Source organism: Melospiza georgiana, chromosome 4 (assembly GCF_028018845.1).
Source record: "Melospiza georgiana isolate bMelGeo1 chromosome 4, bMelGeo1.pri, whole genome shotgun sequence".
NCBI classification, from domain to species: domain Eukaryota; kingdom Metazoa; phylum Chordata; class Aves; order Passeriformes; family Passerellidae; genus Melospiza; species Melospiza georgiana.
In genome coordinates, this window is record NC_080433.1 from 7,334,732 (window position 1) to 7,348,702 (window position 13,971).

The 13,971-nt window shown below is 47.0% G+C and overlaps 1 protein-coding gene across 6 annotated transcripts in view; it reads right to left on the reverse strand.

The window, feature by feature from the left end:
- FRMD4A (FERM domain containing 4A) overlaps positions 1-13,971 on the reverse strand; it is a 372,469-nt gene that overhangs the window by 96,119 nt on the left and 262,379 nt on the right. For all 6 annotated transcript variants that reach the window (XM_058022117.1, XM_058022116.1, XM_058022115.1 and 3 more), the window contains one exon: positions 3,712-3,806. In XM_058022117.1, coding sequence (XP_057878100.1) covers positions 3,712-3,806 — 95 coding nt within the window. The remainder of the gene's footprint in view (positions 1-3,711; positions 3,807-13,971) is intronic.

Here is a 13,971-nt window from a genome sequence, read left to right on the forward strand (position 1 = left end):
GTGAGTGTGGACTATCAGGGAACCAAACTCCCATGCCACTGCACCACAGAACGCTTTGCTCTGGAATCTGTCTTCCTGTTGTCACCAGAACTATTCGTGGAGCACAGTCCCATGTAAGACAGGGAAAAGTATGGGAATATAACCCTAGGCATGTAGTAATCCTGACAGTTTTCATGGACCAATTTAGGCAGCTTTCACTGGGATCCCATTCATACATGCCCATGTCTAGCTGGATTTCCTTCACGGTTCAATTTAGAGACACAAAGTAGCTTTTGTTTCACTATCGCCATCGATTTGTTCATTCAGATATTTCTATCAGTGTATTCAGAAATAATGCTGCAAACATTTTTGGGGAGCCTATAGGGAGGTTGAATACTGCAAGCCAGATAATTTTCCTCTGCTGGTTGTACTCATGTTGGCAGTTAAACTGGTGTGTCAATAACAACCACATAATCACTTTAAGGAAAAAACCTGGGTCCATTTAGTTTACAGGCTGAGTATGGATTTTGGTGCCCAGGGTCCATTTTGTTGATTGTGTGCTGTAGTTCTGTTTTCTTTTATAAGTAAAGAGTGGCACATCAATGAGCACTTTGCCTCCAGGTGGTTCTGTTTATACAGTTTTACTGCTTAGTGTCCAGTTTTCTGAAAAGTGGATCCACATTGATTTCTGTTATAAAAGTATTTGGGCCAATAAACCAACTCACACTCTTTCAGTGTCAGATTCATTCTGAATTAAATGGACATTGAGAAAAAACAATTCACATAATATAACCCATAGAAACTATTTATATTTCCATCAATTGCAACAGAAACAAAAAACCCTTTAAGCTCACAGATTTTCTCAATTACTTTTGAAGAGGCTGAGAAGCTCATAAGAGTTTAACTGTATAAATTTTGCAACAGTGGACTTGGTGATAAAGGGACTGGTCTAGTGCCAGAGCAGGACATTATTCTCTGAGCTGTGCCCTCAGCTGGACCAGCTGTTCAACCAGATGTGGGACACCTGGCTCTGCCACATGGCTGGAGGGTGGAAATAGGCTTCCCCCCAGCTCTCAGGGATGAGAGGGTATTCCAGGGAAGGGTGCTATCCTGCTCTGTGGGGAGCTGTGGGATGTAAAAGTTGGAAGCTCTCAATGGAGCAGGTGACTCAGAGCTAAGGACAAGTGAGGGATGTGGAAACCCTGCCCAGATGGGGAGTCTGCAGTGGACAGAAGGTTAATCCTGGCCACTTGCTCTTAGTGAACTCTGGAGGAGCTGATCCAAAGGGAAAGGGTGGTTAGTGGAGATTCATAACCAGCTGAACCAAAACCCAAGCTCTTCCCCCATCCCTTTTCACTTTTAATCAAGCAGGATATTGCTCTTCTGGCTTCCTGTGAAGCCTGGCCCCTGGTGCTGTACAGGGACACCCTTTTGACCTGTGCTCTCCTGCAGTTAATGGCTCACACTATAAAGGCTCCTATGATCACTAAAATAGGAGGCGTTGTTCTCCCCTCCATAACAGTCTGACAATCTAATTTTAGTCACGCTGAAGGCAGTAATGACCCTGTATTATCACCAGAAACTATTAAGTTGCCAACGCAAAGGTTGTTCCTATTGATTTTCTTCTAAGGTTGTCATGATAGAGCACAACTAATGAATGGAAATCCCCAGTCTAAATAATTTCTAAATAAATTACTCTCATAGAGCTTTTACTCTTAAATAGAAGAATTGATTTAATACTTTAGTGGCTTTTCTTCTTTCTAAACTTGCCATTTAGCCAACCTCAGACTACATTTATGAACCAGGCTTGTTCTGTTTCAGCTGGTTATGAGTCCCCTTCAAGTAAAGCACATGGAAACTCAGTGGAGAGTGAAGAAATCCCTGAGGGCTTGTGTCACAGAATTAAAGGGTTTCTTTTTACATTCCTGGTCTGTATTAGGTAAAGGTTTGGGTTATGTGCCTTGCAAACGAACATTAAGAGATTGTTTTTACTATGTTTTGAAGAAAGAGGATTTTTCAAACTTCCATTTCACATTGCAGGTTAAGATCTGTGGTATACACAGTCCAGTTTATTTTCTGAAGCTGGCTTGGGGACATCTATTTCCAAGACTCTGCCCAAGGCCCCAGGTATATTCTTTGGCTGTGTTCAGTCAAATAAAACAATTGCTGGTTGTGCCAACTCTCTTCAAAGCATTTCACAACTGCAAAGGAAATATTTTTGTCAGGGTTATTTTCACAGCACTGAAGAAGCCTCAGTGCAAATGTCAGAGTCACTATTGGACAGCAGAAGGGCTTCAGACCAGCTAGGACTTAATGCTTGTTTCTGGGCTGTACTTCCTTGATTTAGTGAGGTTGTCCCCAAATCTTTCATCTGGGCTGGCTGAGCATCTCCTGGAAAGCATCCTGCTCCATCTACAGGTCTGAAGGTGACCAAGTGAGTGGATGCCACCACCTCACCCTTTGAATCCTGCCTGGACCATGCACATCCATCTGCATCTGCTGTGTAGCATCAAGCTCTGCCAGCTCTCACACTTGCTCCCTTTGCTAACCCAGATCGGTGCTCACCCAGTTATTCCTGGAAGCTCCAGGGGAGGCTGGATGTCTCTAATTGCTGACACCTCCTCATTAGCTTCCCTTGCTCTCCCAGGGGAGCCCTGTGCCTACTCAGCTGAACTGAGAGCTGGGACTGGCTCAGCTGCTCTCTGGTTACAGTTTGAGAGGTGCCTTGTGTCTCACCTGTGCTCTTGGGACTCTTAAGGGAACATTTTTGTCTCCTAGGGTGCTGTGGCTTCCCTGCATGGCTTTCCTCAGGCAGCACCCACTGAGTAACTTGCTCTCTCCAAGAATAAACACAGTGGTAGGAGCAATTTCCTACTCCTGCTTTGTAAAAGGCAAGTGCCTCCTACTGTTTCTCCTTGGAGGATTAGTCTCATTAATTTGTGCTGGGTTGGAGATCTACAGGGCTGAGCTACTCATGTCAGTGAGCTGGGATGGATTCTGGGATCTCCTCTGATTCAGGTCCTGGCTTCTGCACGTGCCTGTTGCTGAGCATTCCTCCATCCTTGGAGCTGTGTCCTGAGATGGCCTCAGGCTGCCCAAGGCAGGTGCTTGCCAAAGGAATTGACTTTAGAGGGGTGATTGCTGCTGAGCTGAATGTGGATATGTTTGTGCAATTATCCTGCAGCCTCTGATTACCCGATCCTGAATCATTATTCCAGCAGATAATTTACATTTCCCTGCCACTTCAGCAGGAGAGAGGAACTGGCTCGTGACAGCAAGACCGCTGACTCAGCTCTTCTGGGGACACAGTGTTGGCTTGAAAATCTGGTTTTTTAAAATTATTTCGGTGTGGGAAGTCTCTTCCTGAATAACATACAAAGAAAAAACCTATTGCCAACCAAGGTGTCCATACAAGACACAGTCCATATGCCAAGGATGGTGTAACTCCTGAGAGAAAACAGCTGGAAAAATGTAACAGGGTGGTGCAGTAGCACTGAGGGGTCACAGTCTGGGACTAATCATAGCCTCTGGCAGACCTTTAATGTTTCTCTGGTGCAAATTTTATTCTTGTAATTTAATCTGGGGGCAGATATGGCCTGTCCTGAGACAAAACCTCAAATTCAGTGGTAATTTGGTCCATGCCTTCCTAGACCTTGGTGTACACAGTATTTCTACAGCAATATTTTCTGTAACCAAGAGTTGCCTCTTAAGTCTGTGATTTCTCACACTTACGTTTCATCTGTGAATGCAATTCCAAAGTACTCCTTCTCCTTCAGGTTGAAATGAGATGCCACCAAGTCAAGCAGCTCCTTGGCCAAAAGCTTTGGCTGAAAAACAAAAATGAAAGAAAGTGATTAATGAGGAGAATTGGATAGAACTGCACTGTGCTTGTGGAGGAAAACACTATCCTTGAAACTACTGCACAGCTGTTGCTTTTATGTTCCCTCTGGTGTTCAAGCTAAATCTGCAAGGAACATTAGCTCCTTGAAATGAGCAGTAGTTTCCCTCCTAGGTAAATACTAAAAACCTGGCAATTCTGACCTATTCAGCACTTAATGTCTCTGCAGACAGATGATTTGCTGCCTGCCAGTGCTCGGATCTACCAGGACCAGCTCACTCCTGCCTCTCTGATAATTTTACTTGTTAAAGCTTTTTATCAAGGGCCTTTGCAAACACAATTCAGACACCCACTCTCTCACACACAGCACAGATATATGCTCATAACACTAAGAAAATACATAGTGCCAAAAGATAGGATGTGACGGGGCCAAATGAGAAGTAAATGACAGAACAAAATAGTTTCCCATTCACTACTGCTTGTCATACAGAGATAAGGATACATCCTCAAATTTAGACACTTGGATGGAAAGACAGGAAAGCAGCACACACTTTCAAAATACTCTTTGTAAGACAAAAAAAGCCAAGCTCAGAGAAGCAGAGGAAGGTTCATTACTGCTTTTTCTGCAAAACCTTAATTGTCTTTTAACTCTAATGTGTTCTCCTGATTCTATGAATTTTCATCTGCTCTGCTGCGCTCTGGTTCTTCCAACCAGATTTCTGAAGCCTTGGCAATAGCACAGCTCTCATCCTGTCTCTTGTAGGAACAGGGGTACACAGGATCCAGATACTGCAGCCCTGTAATAGCCCCAGATGCCAGAGCTGCAATTGTTCCAGCAGCACTGGCACAGCTGGGGGCAGAGATCCCAACAGTATTCCCTGGTGACCACTTATAAGGATTTGGTCTACAAATCTCTGTGCTGCAAACCTCAGTGAAAATAAAACTGTCTGCAGGCTTGACTGCCCCAATGAGTCTGCCAAGCAGCTGAGTCAGTTACCCCAGACATGAACCTGTTGTTAAATGGAGGTGAAATTATAATGCTGTACAGAAAATGGATGGCAGGGACATCGGAACCCTGCTGTCCTAATCAACTGCTCTGTCCTATAAATCCAAACACACCTATAGTAGAAAAAAATCTGATTTGTACCTAACTTTCAGATTCATAAGACTCAGACTGTCTGAAAATGTCCCTAAACCCAGCACTACCACAGTATCTGACACAGCTTGGACACACTTACTTCTCTGTATATTCCCCTGGCATTCATATGAGCATTACAGCATTTTCTACCCATCCTATGGGGACATCCAATGCATGGGGGGTTTCTAGGCCATTCCAGCAAAGAAAGAAACAATAGCTGGGCCTAAATGCAGCCCTGGCTTAAGGCTGCCTCTGAATGAATATGAGAGATGTTGCTGTGTAGGAGGAACAGCCTGGCAGATAAAAAATAGGTAGGATACAACCAGCTTCGTTTTAATTCCAAGTCAAATTTCTCAGGCACAACCATTGGAGGCTCTGCTATGACAACACTGTGACTTCACTGACCTTCACTCCTGAACAAGCTCCCAAATGGTGCTCAGAGATGAATGGAGCAGGCATGGGACCATGGACAGGTCCCCTGTCCCCTTGAGTCCATTCAAAGACCCAAGCAAGAGCACACCAGCTACACCTCAGACTCACTGGGGGCTCCTCAGGTACTTCCCTCCTGTCACTGTGCTGGGTGGGATGGACATTTGCAGCATCCCTGTCTCCTGCAAGATGAGCCTCTTTATGTCAGAGCATTTTAAGGACAAGCTACAGTTTGACTTATGATATACACAAATATTATGATGAAGAGGATGGCAAGACTGCCAGGTGAATTCAGAGATACATGGGCTCAGTGCAGGTAGTTACTGGGGGCATTGGGTGAGTTTTCAGCTTAACAGCAGACAAACAAGCACAAACTTTTAAAGGAGAGAGAGGAAGAGGGGTTTGTTTCCTGCTGTCACTGTACAGTTTGAAGCCTTGCTTTTCCCCTTGCCCAAGGTCTCTGCTCCTTTCTCTTCAGTGTGGCCCAAATTCTCTCTGCACCAGAAAGGAATTTCTTCACAGCCCAGGGCTACCACTAGAGGAGGGGTGGGAATGCTTGGCAGGACTGGCCAAGGCCAAGGCCATGGTGGGGACAGTTGGTGGAGGTGAATCCAGGCGCCCCCATGCTGGAGTGTATTGCAGGCTGGGAGCTGTGTGGCTGTCACTGCCTGGTGCCCAGTGCTCTGTGTGACTCAGTTATTTGACAAACGAGCAATTGTGCTGCCAAGCAAGGGAGTGAGCCATCAGTGAGCCATCAGTCAGCCTGGCTGGGTGTCCCACCTGAGAGAGCAGGGGTGGGAAAGAGTGGTGAAACATCACGACTCAAACACAGCAGAGTTTTCCCAAGCCTGGGTTAATAAGCACATGGAAGTTACAGGTTGAGATTTTGCAAGAACAGAGCAATAAACAGTTGATGTGTAAGAGGCTGCCCATGGACATGGGGAAGGTGTGGGTCCCTCTGCTGCAGTCAGACAACACTGCCACAAGGGACACTGGACAAGGGAGAAAGTCCCTTCTGCTCTTCAGTCACATCATAGAGAAGTGATGCTCAATGTCCCTTGCCCCATGCACTGATGTACCAAGAGAGGAGCAGCACCCATAACCACCTGCTTTCACCCACCCACCCCAGGATGGGTAAATGCAACATGCTGCTTCCTTATTCTGCTGAGTGAGACCAGGCTGAAAAAGCCAACAGAGGTGGTCAGCATGGTGTGACAGCTTTCTCATGCCTAGTGCCCAGAGGTGGGTGCTCTTCTCCCAGCACAGCCCCCTGAGGGGGGCATGATTTCCAGCACCCTTGCAGGGGGGCCTCCTCCAAAGCCTGTGGTAGCAGATAAGGCAGGATAACCCTTTGCCTTGCAAGATAAGGGAAAAGAACAATAGATGCAGACCCAGCACTGGAGTGGTGCCAGGTTAGTTTCTGGGCCAGAGTCCCTGAAGAGGCTTATGGTAGTGAAGTTAAGCCCTGCTAGTCCCCTCCAAGATTACTTTCCACTCTCCCCTTAAGCTCTGCAAGGTTATTGTCCTTTGCAGTGGAATGACTTGGGTGTCCTCCCAACACAGACAGGCAACCTGAGTGTTTGGAGGGGAGGAAGGTGTCTTCTCCAGGTGGTAAATACTCCTTGAGACAAACCTGGCCAGCAGGGATGAGGCAGGACAAGGCAGCCTGGCAGAAGCTGAGCCTGTCCTGCTGTCTCAGGAGAGAGCCGCACGCACGCGGGATGTTCGCGGTTAATCTTCTTGCCATCCGCGATGGGAACGGCTGAGCAATGACCTCCTTTCATGTGAGCTGAGCAGACAAAGAGCTCATTAGCAATGCCTGTGGCAAGTTGTTTTAATTCATTATTAATTTCTGGACTTCATTTTCCAGAGGGAAAATTTTGCATTAATAAAACTTCCATCACAGACACATTGAAGGAGATGGGGACTGGTCTGTGAGAGCAGGGAAATCAGTGGAAAGTGGGTTTGGGACCTTGTGGATTCAATACAATTGGATGGTCAGCAAAATGTATCCCATAGAAATAAATCAGGGTAACAGGTGGCATTCCAAGTAAAAGCTGAACCATGTACTCAATGATGCAGAGCTACAGACCTGGACTGTGTTGCCCTGGGAGCTGCCCAAGCAGGTGTGGAGACCCCTGTGCATCTGCTGCTCCTCATCCCCTTCCTACCTACACCTTCCTGACGTCCTCCCTGTAAGCTGTATCACAAAAAGCAGCCTGTGGGGCTGTCACAGCTGTCACAGCTGCAGCTGGCTGGCCTGAACTTGGGCTGGGGAACACCAGGAGAAATCCTTCATCTGGGCTGGTAAGGGCTGAACATGCTTTGCTGGTGGGGTAGGCTGTCAGAGCAGCATTACACAGCCAGGGAATCCCCTGCTGCTCCCTCCAGCTATGGGACCCTCTTTTCAGAAAGGCATGTAAAAAACAGTGCTCTGTAAATCAATTGCTATTGTTACTAGAGAAATCAGCAGGGACCCAGTTGTAGTCCCAGCACACTGGAGCTGTGGCCCTGGGGAAGAAGAATCTGCTCCTGGTAAGTTCTTAGTTCTGCCAGGAGGAAAGGCTGAGGGACCCACACTCCTGTGTATCCAAGTCTCTGGCACAGACACTGGCCATTTATTATCCAAACCCTGCCCCTGAGGCTTCTCTGTATGGCAGTAACCTGAGTGCTTTCCTAGCTCTGGATCCTTACTTGTACTCCCCAAATCCTACTTCAGCCTGGAACAAGTTACATTTTTCAGCCTGGACTTCCTGGACTTGCAAATGTGACATTTTCTATACAACCTAACACGTCAGGATCCACCTGCCAAATATGATGGCACCAAACCCTGTCCAGGGGATCCCTGATACAGCAGAGCAGACAACTCTGCTGTGAAGTCAAGCCTGACTTCAGAGCACTCTGAGGTTTCTTCTTTCCTGCTTGGAGAGCAGAGATGGACTCATTAGGGGCTGCCTCCTTATTAGTAGAATGACCCAGACATCCTTCCCTGCTCCCTGGGCCATGCCAGAGAGGCTTGTCTGAAATGGTAATGCTGTGCATCCACAGAGCCTCAGCAGTGAGGAGCACAGTGAGCACATGGCTGGGGCTCTTTGCAACCCTGCAGGCATGAAGCAGTGAACTCATTCCCTCTTCGCCCTCCAAAACAGCTGAAGTTTGCTCAAATAATGACTTAGAGGAAAGGGAGAGCTTTATTAGTGGTGTCAGGAGGTGGCAGGGAAAGGGCTGAGCCTTAGTAGCAGCTCTGTGACTTAACTTGCCATGAAGAAAGATGATGAAAAAGCACCAAAGGCAATGCAAGAAGGTCTATATGGGATCACACTTGGCTGACACTCCAAGGGATATCTCCCTGCAATTCCCCATTGCTTAAAGGGCCCACTCCACACCCTAGACTATAGGTACAGCCTGTGCTAGCAAAAACTACACCAAGAAAATGTCAATGCATGCCATGTCCTAGCTCTGGCTGTATCTCCTTGCCTCTATTTAAAGGAGAACTCAGCACTGGCAAATTAACCACAGGGGATGAGTCTCTCTTCCATGCACTCCAGTTATCTCTGCACAGAGGCACTCTACAGGTGTCTCTTCCCAATTAGACACAATGGCAACTTCCCTGAACAACAGCAGAGCACAGAGAGCACTGAAGGCAAGTAGGGAGGGGAAGGACAAGCCTGGCAGCTCCTTGGAAAAGGGAAGCTGCATGAGGAATGATGACTCAAACTGATTCAATGTGCAAATCCCAGAGTTTCATGGCTCTTTGATGTATTTATTGGATGTGTTCATATTAGCATGAGCTCATTCATATGGGCTGCTGTACCCACTGGGGGAACAGGCTGGGCTCTGCTCATGGGACACCTCCCCAGTGCTGAAAAATGGAAAAGGAGGACATGAGATACAGGTGATGCAGAGCAAGACTCATTTGGTACCCATTTTGGTGCCTCCTAGCACCAGCCACAGTCACTGCCACACAGGTTTAGTGATAATATTGGCATGGTATGGACATGTGCTAGCCACAGGATGGGAGGAGGAGGAAGAGGGCTTCTGGGGAGATGGATCTCTTACAGACTGGGAGAAGCCTGACACCAAGATGTAGGGAATGGATGCCATCCATAGGGACCTGTACAAGCTTGAGGAGTGGGTCCATGGGAACCTCATGAGGTTCAACAGGGCCAAGTGCAACACACAGGGTCAGGGGAACCCCTGGTATCTGGTATTCCCCAGAAATAGACTGGGCAATGAAGAGATTGAAAGCAGCTTTGTGGGCAGGGACTTGGGGGTACTGGTGGATGAAGAGCTGGGCACGATTCTGCTCGTGCAGCCCAGAAAGCCAAACGTGTCCTGTGCTGCAGCACAAGAAGCATGGCCAGCAGGTTGAGGGAGGTGATTCTTCCCCTCTACTCTGCTCTGGTGAGATCCCACCTGGTGTGCTGCATCCAGTTCTGAAGCCCTTAGCACAGGACATATGGACCTGTTGGAGTGGTTCCAGAGGAGGGTCACAAAGATGACCAGAGGGATGGAGAAGATCCCATCAGAGGGATGGAGCTCCTCTCTGTCTGACAGAGGCAGAACGGGCTGCTTCTGCCATTGTGGAAACTACAGCAGAAACACAAGCATTCCAGTATTAAATACTCAATATAATTAAAAGACAATGTTACTGGGATTTGAGCAGAGCAAGGAACTCTGGAATCATGTGTTCCCCCAGTGGAAAGACAGACTGCCCACTTTTGGCAGAGAAGCATGTTTCTCTATGACAGCTTCCCATTAAGCTTAGAAATGAGTGAGTTATAGAGAGAGATTATCTATCCACAGTCCAGCAGTGCCATGAATAAAAAACAGATGACATGGTATTAGCAGCTGCTGGTATGTCCCTAGAAACTCAGGCACACACAAAGTATATTTCATTGTTTTATTAACTGTCAAACAAGCCTGTCTGTTCCCCCTCCCCCTTGTCATAGCTTCTCCCTAATTCTCTGCAGCAGAAGGTTTCTGGGTAATGTATATTTCCAACATATGGACAGACAAGTGCCACCCAAATCCACCCATGCTGAGCTGTGGAAACCAGGTACCCAACTCACACCATCAATGCTTCACTTATTAAGGTTAAAAACACTGCTACCATCCACTGTCTCCTTGCTGGAGGGACTTACAGAGCAAAATAGCACAAGAATGCAGAGATGAGACACTGCTAAGCCAAGTGCTGCAATGCTCAGCACTGATTTTGTGCTATAGCCCAGCTGTGGCCAGGCACAGGCCCCAGGACTCAAACCATTGGGATTTAGCTGTGAGCAGGTTTGGTTTCTGCAGGATGGACTGTGAAGTGTGTTTAACTCAAATCAGCCTCTCAAGTCCTGTTGATTTGGTCAAATTTTGCTCAACATTCAAAGGCTGAATGTTTGAAAAACGTATTTTTGGTGGCTTGAGTTGGGGAATGCGTGCGGTGTGGCCAGTCCATCAGCAGGAGAGGTGAGGTGGAAAAGGAACAGTTTGCATGAATGCAGAGCAATTCCTCCCCTGGCTGTGCCCTGGCAGTCCTACCAGGCAGGGAACAGGGCTGCTCCTTGGGTCTGCTGGAGCCCTGGGCAGTGTAATCAGGAGGAAATGAAAGTGCCAAATGCTGCCTCATGCACAATTCTTCCCCTCCACCGACTATTAGCATTTGCTAATGAAGCACACTCCAGGTCCTCCCCATGAATTAGATCATCAGCTAAAACCAGCCACAAGCCTATGGTCCAACAGCACGGAGATAAGGGCAGTAAAGAAGCCCAGACAGGCCCTGTGTGTCCTGGCTGTTCCTTTGGGCATTGGTACTCACTGGCAGCAGCCTTATCTGCTGAAAGCCAGCAAATGCTCCATCCTCACCGTGTGCAGAGCATTGCCCCATGACAGCTATGGACTGTAACTCCTTCCCTCCCCTGCTTCTTCATACACAGAACACATAATTCTTTCATGCGGGGGCCACTGAACTGTCCCTCACTTGCAATTCTCCTCTTGTCAAACTGGGTCTGCCAACAGCTCTATCATCCTCTTGTTTAACTCATTTCATGCACTTCCAAGAAAAGAAAAACCCAAAGTCACTCCATATAATGTTGTGTGAATACCCAGTAAGAGCCCTTTTGGTAATTATGTTATCTGAATACAGGGTAATAATATTGTACAAAACTGCTCAGGCTAAAGGCTTGGGGCTTTAGGGGCTGCAATTCCCCTTCTGGGATAGATCCTCTATTCCTCAACTCCACGTTATTATGTCAATTTATGGAGTGCACATAATCAAAGCAGGCTGGGATGTAGTTGGGTGAAAAATTATTCATTGAAATGCAAAATGCCTGGAGAGGGAGAGCCTTATTTTTTATCATGGAACAGCTGAACTCTGTCAGCGTTGGGGACTGGCAGCAGGAGCACTGCTCGTGCTGGCACGGGCAGCACCTCCTTCCCAGAGTTAGATGTTGGCTCTAAAAATCTCTTTTCTTCATTTACATAAGCAAATGAGACAACTTGCCTCCAGCAGCCACCTCGGGAGTGTGGAGGGTGGTGACAGAGTGCCAGTGACGTTTTTTCTTGGAAAGTCAACACCCGCAAGTTGTGGGAATTAAGATTTATTAGGGTCAGAAAGAAATAGACAAAAAAATAAATTCTCAAGTTTTCTAAAAAAATCTGTTTGGTAAAAGGATTAGAAACACCCTACTGACAAGTTGCCTCAGAAATATTCACAGATAGCTGCATTTGTGGGTTCAGCTGATACCTGACACGCCATCTCTTATGTCAGAAGGCATTGCTGATTCTCTCTAATTCCCCCATATATTAGCAATGGGAATCTGCTTAAATAACTCTGCAGTCACAGAAAGCAAAAAGCATGAGCTGGCCAAGTCTGCATGGCAAATTCATGTCAAAACCAAAATGAGAAGCAGTTGTTGGGATGAAGAAGACACTTTTGGGTCTCTAGCATCCCTCCTCCCTTTCTTGTCAGATGCAGAGGCAGCTGCACCCTTCCCCCATTCAGAAGGGGTCTGTGTCAATGCCCAGTGACCCCATTCCTCTCTGTTGCCATCTGTGTGATCCCACAACTCCAGCAGAGTTTTCAGGTGACTGCACCCAAAGAAGGCGGCCAGCTGCAGCTGGTACTGGACAGGAAATCTGCTCCATGCTCAGGTCTTTCTCCCATCCACAACAAAAGCCTCAGCACTTCCCTCTTCCCTCCCTCAGCCCTCTGCCCACTCCATCCCTTCTCTGTCTCCACTGGGAACAGCTAATTCCCCACATATATTAAAGAAAGAGCCTGGCTGATGTGCTGAGGATGGCAGAAGGGAAACCCCAGGTTTGGGGCTGGCTCTGGCTCTGATCTGATTTTTTGTCCACAGACCTGAAGTGCAAGGAGATTTGGTGCCTTAGGGCACTACATCCCACATGAGAATCTGGCTCTCTGTCTCCTGCAGGGCTGGGGAGAGGGAAGGATGCTGTGCCTGGCATTCAGACTGATGTCCTGGTCTGTCCTGGCTACATGGGGTGCCAGCAGGAGCAGCACACTGTAAAGGATTTCTTCCTGGGATCCCTTAAGAGTTTGCATCTCTGGGCTGTGCAGTGTGGATGTGAAGGCTTGATGCACATCCCCTTGTTGGAGTCTCTGTGCCAGGTCCTGTGTCCCCCAGTGCCCCTCCTGTGTGCCAGAGTGCTGATTTGTGCTTGCACAAGCAGTCCTTTCTTCACAGCATTTCCAGAGGAAAGTGGTCCAAATCCTCACATATCCCCCTGGGATGAGAAAGATCACACAGGGTAACCTCCTGTGAGGACTCAAGCCACCCTTGAACTGTGGCCAGGAGCAGGAACTGAGTGAGATGATCTGGCCAACCACAGGAGCAAAACTGGATTGGAAGGGAAAGCAGAATTCTTTTTTGGAGGGATTTGATGGAAAGTGTGGAATTCCTTATGCTGACTGATGTAAAAATGGCTTTTGTAGCAATGCCAAAGTCACTGCCAGCTCATCCAATCAGCCATGAAAACATCACTGAAGCAAGTTAAAAAGTTGCCCCAAGTCAATTTGCACATGCAACTTTTATTTTTCTTTATTTAAACTTTCTAGATTTGATTTTTGGATTATTGTAAGAAACAGATCCTTCTTCTATTATCTTTCTTTGTGTTTCTCCCAAATCCTAACACAACATCAAATCTGGTTTGACCTTTACAAGACATTCCTGAAGACAAGCTTGGCTGGCTGCTTGCTTCACTATGTGCTTACTCCAGCAAATACTGTGTTTGCAGGAGGTGCTCTTAACTTCATGAGAAGTTTCATGGTAACATCAGGAACTGCATGCTGTGGGTTAATACAGTTTTAATGAAAATACATCCCAAATTTGACAGGTTTGATTGATCGTTTTTAAACTTTTAGGGAATTTAGAGCAAACTTATGAGGCACTAACTCAGAAGGACTGGTGCAAAAAGAAGGTACTCACTTATGTGGACCCAAACAAGCAACTTTCAAGCAAATTCAGTTCCTTTAAAGCAGAAGAAAAGCCATTCCCATCTATGATGATCAGATTCACGAGCCCTTTAAATCATCCTCAATGTCTTGAACCTATTAGTGATCCATTTGGTAGCT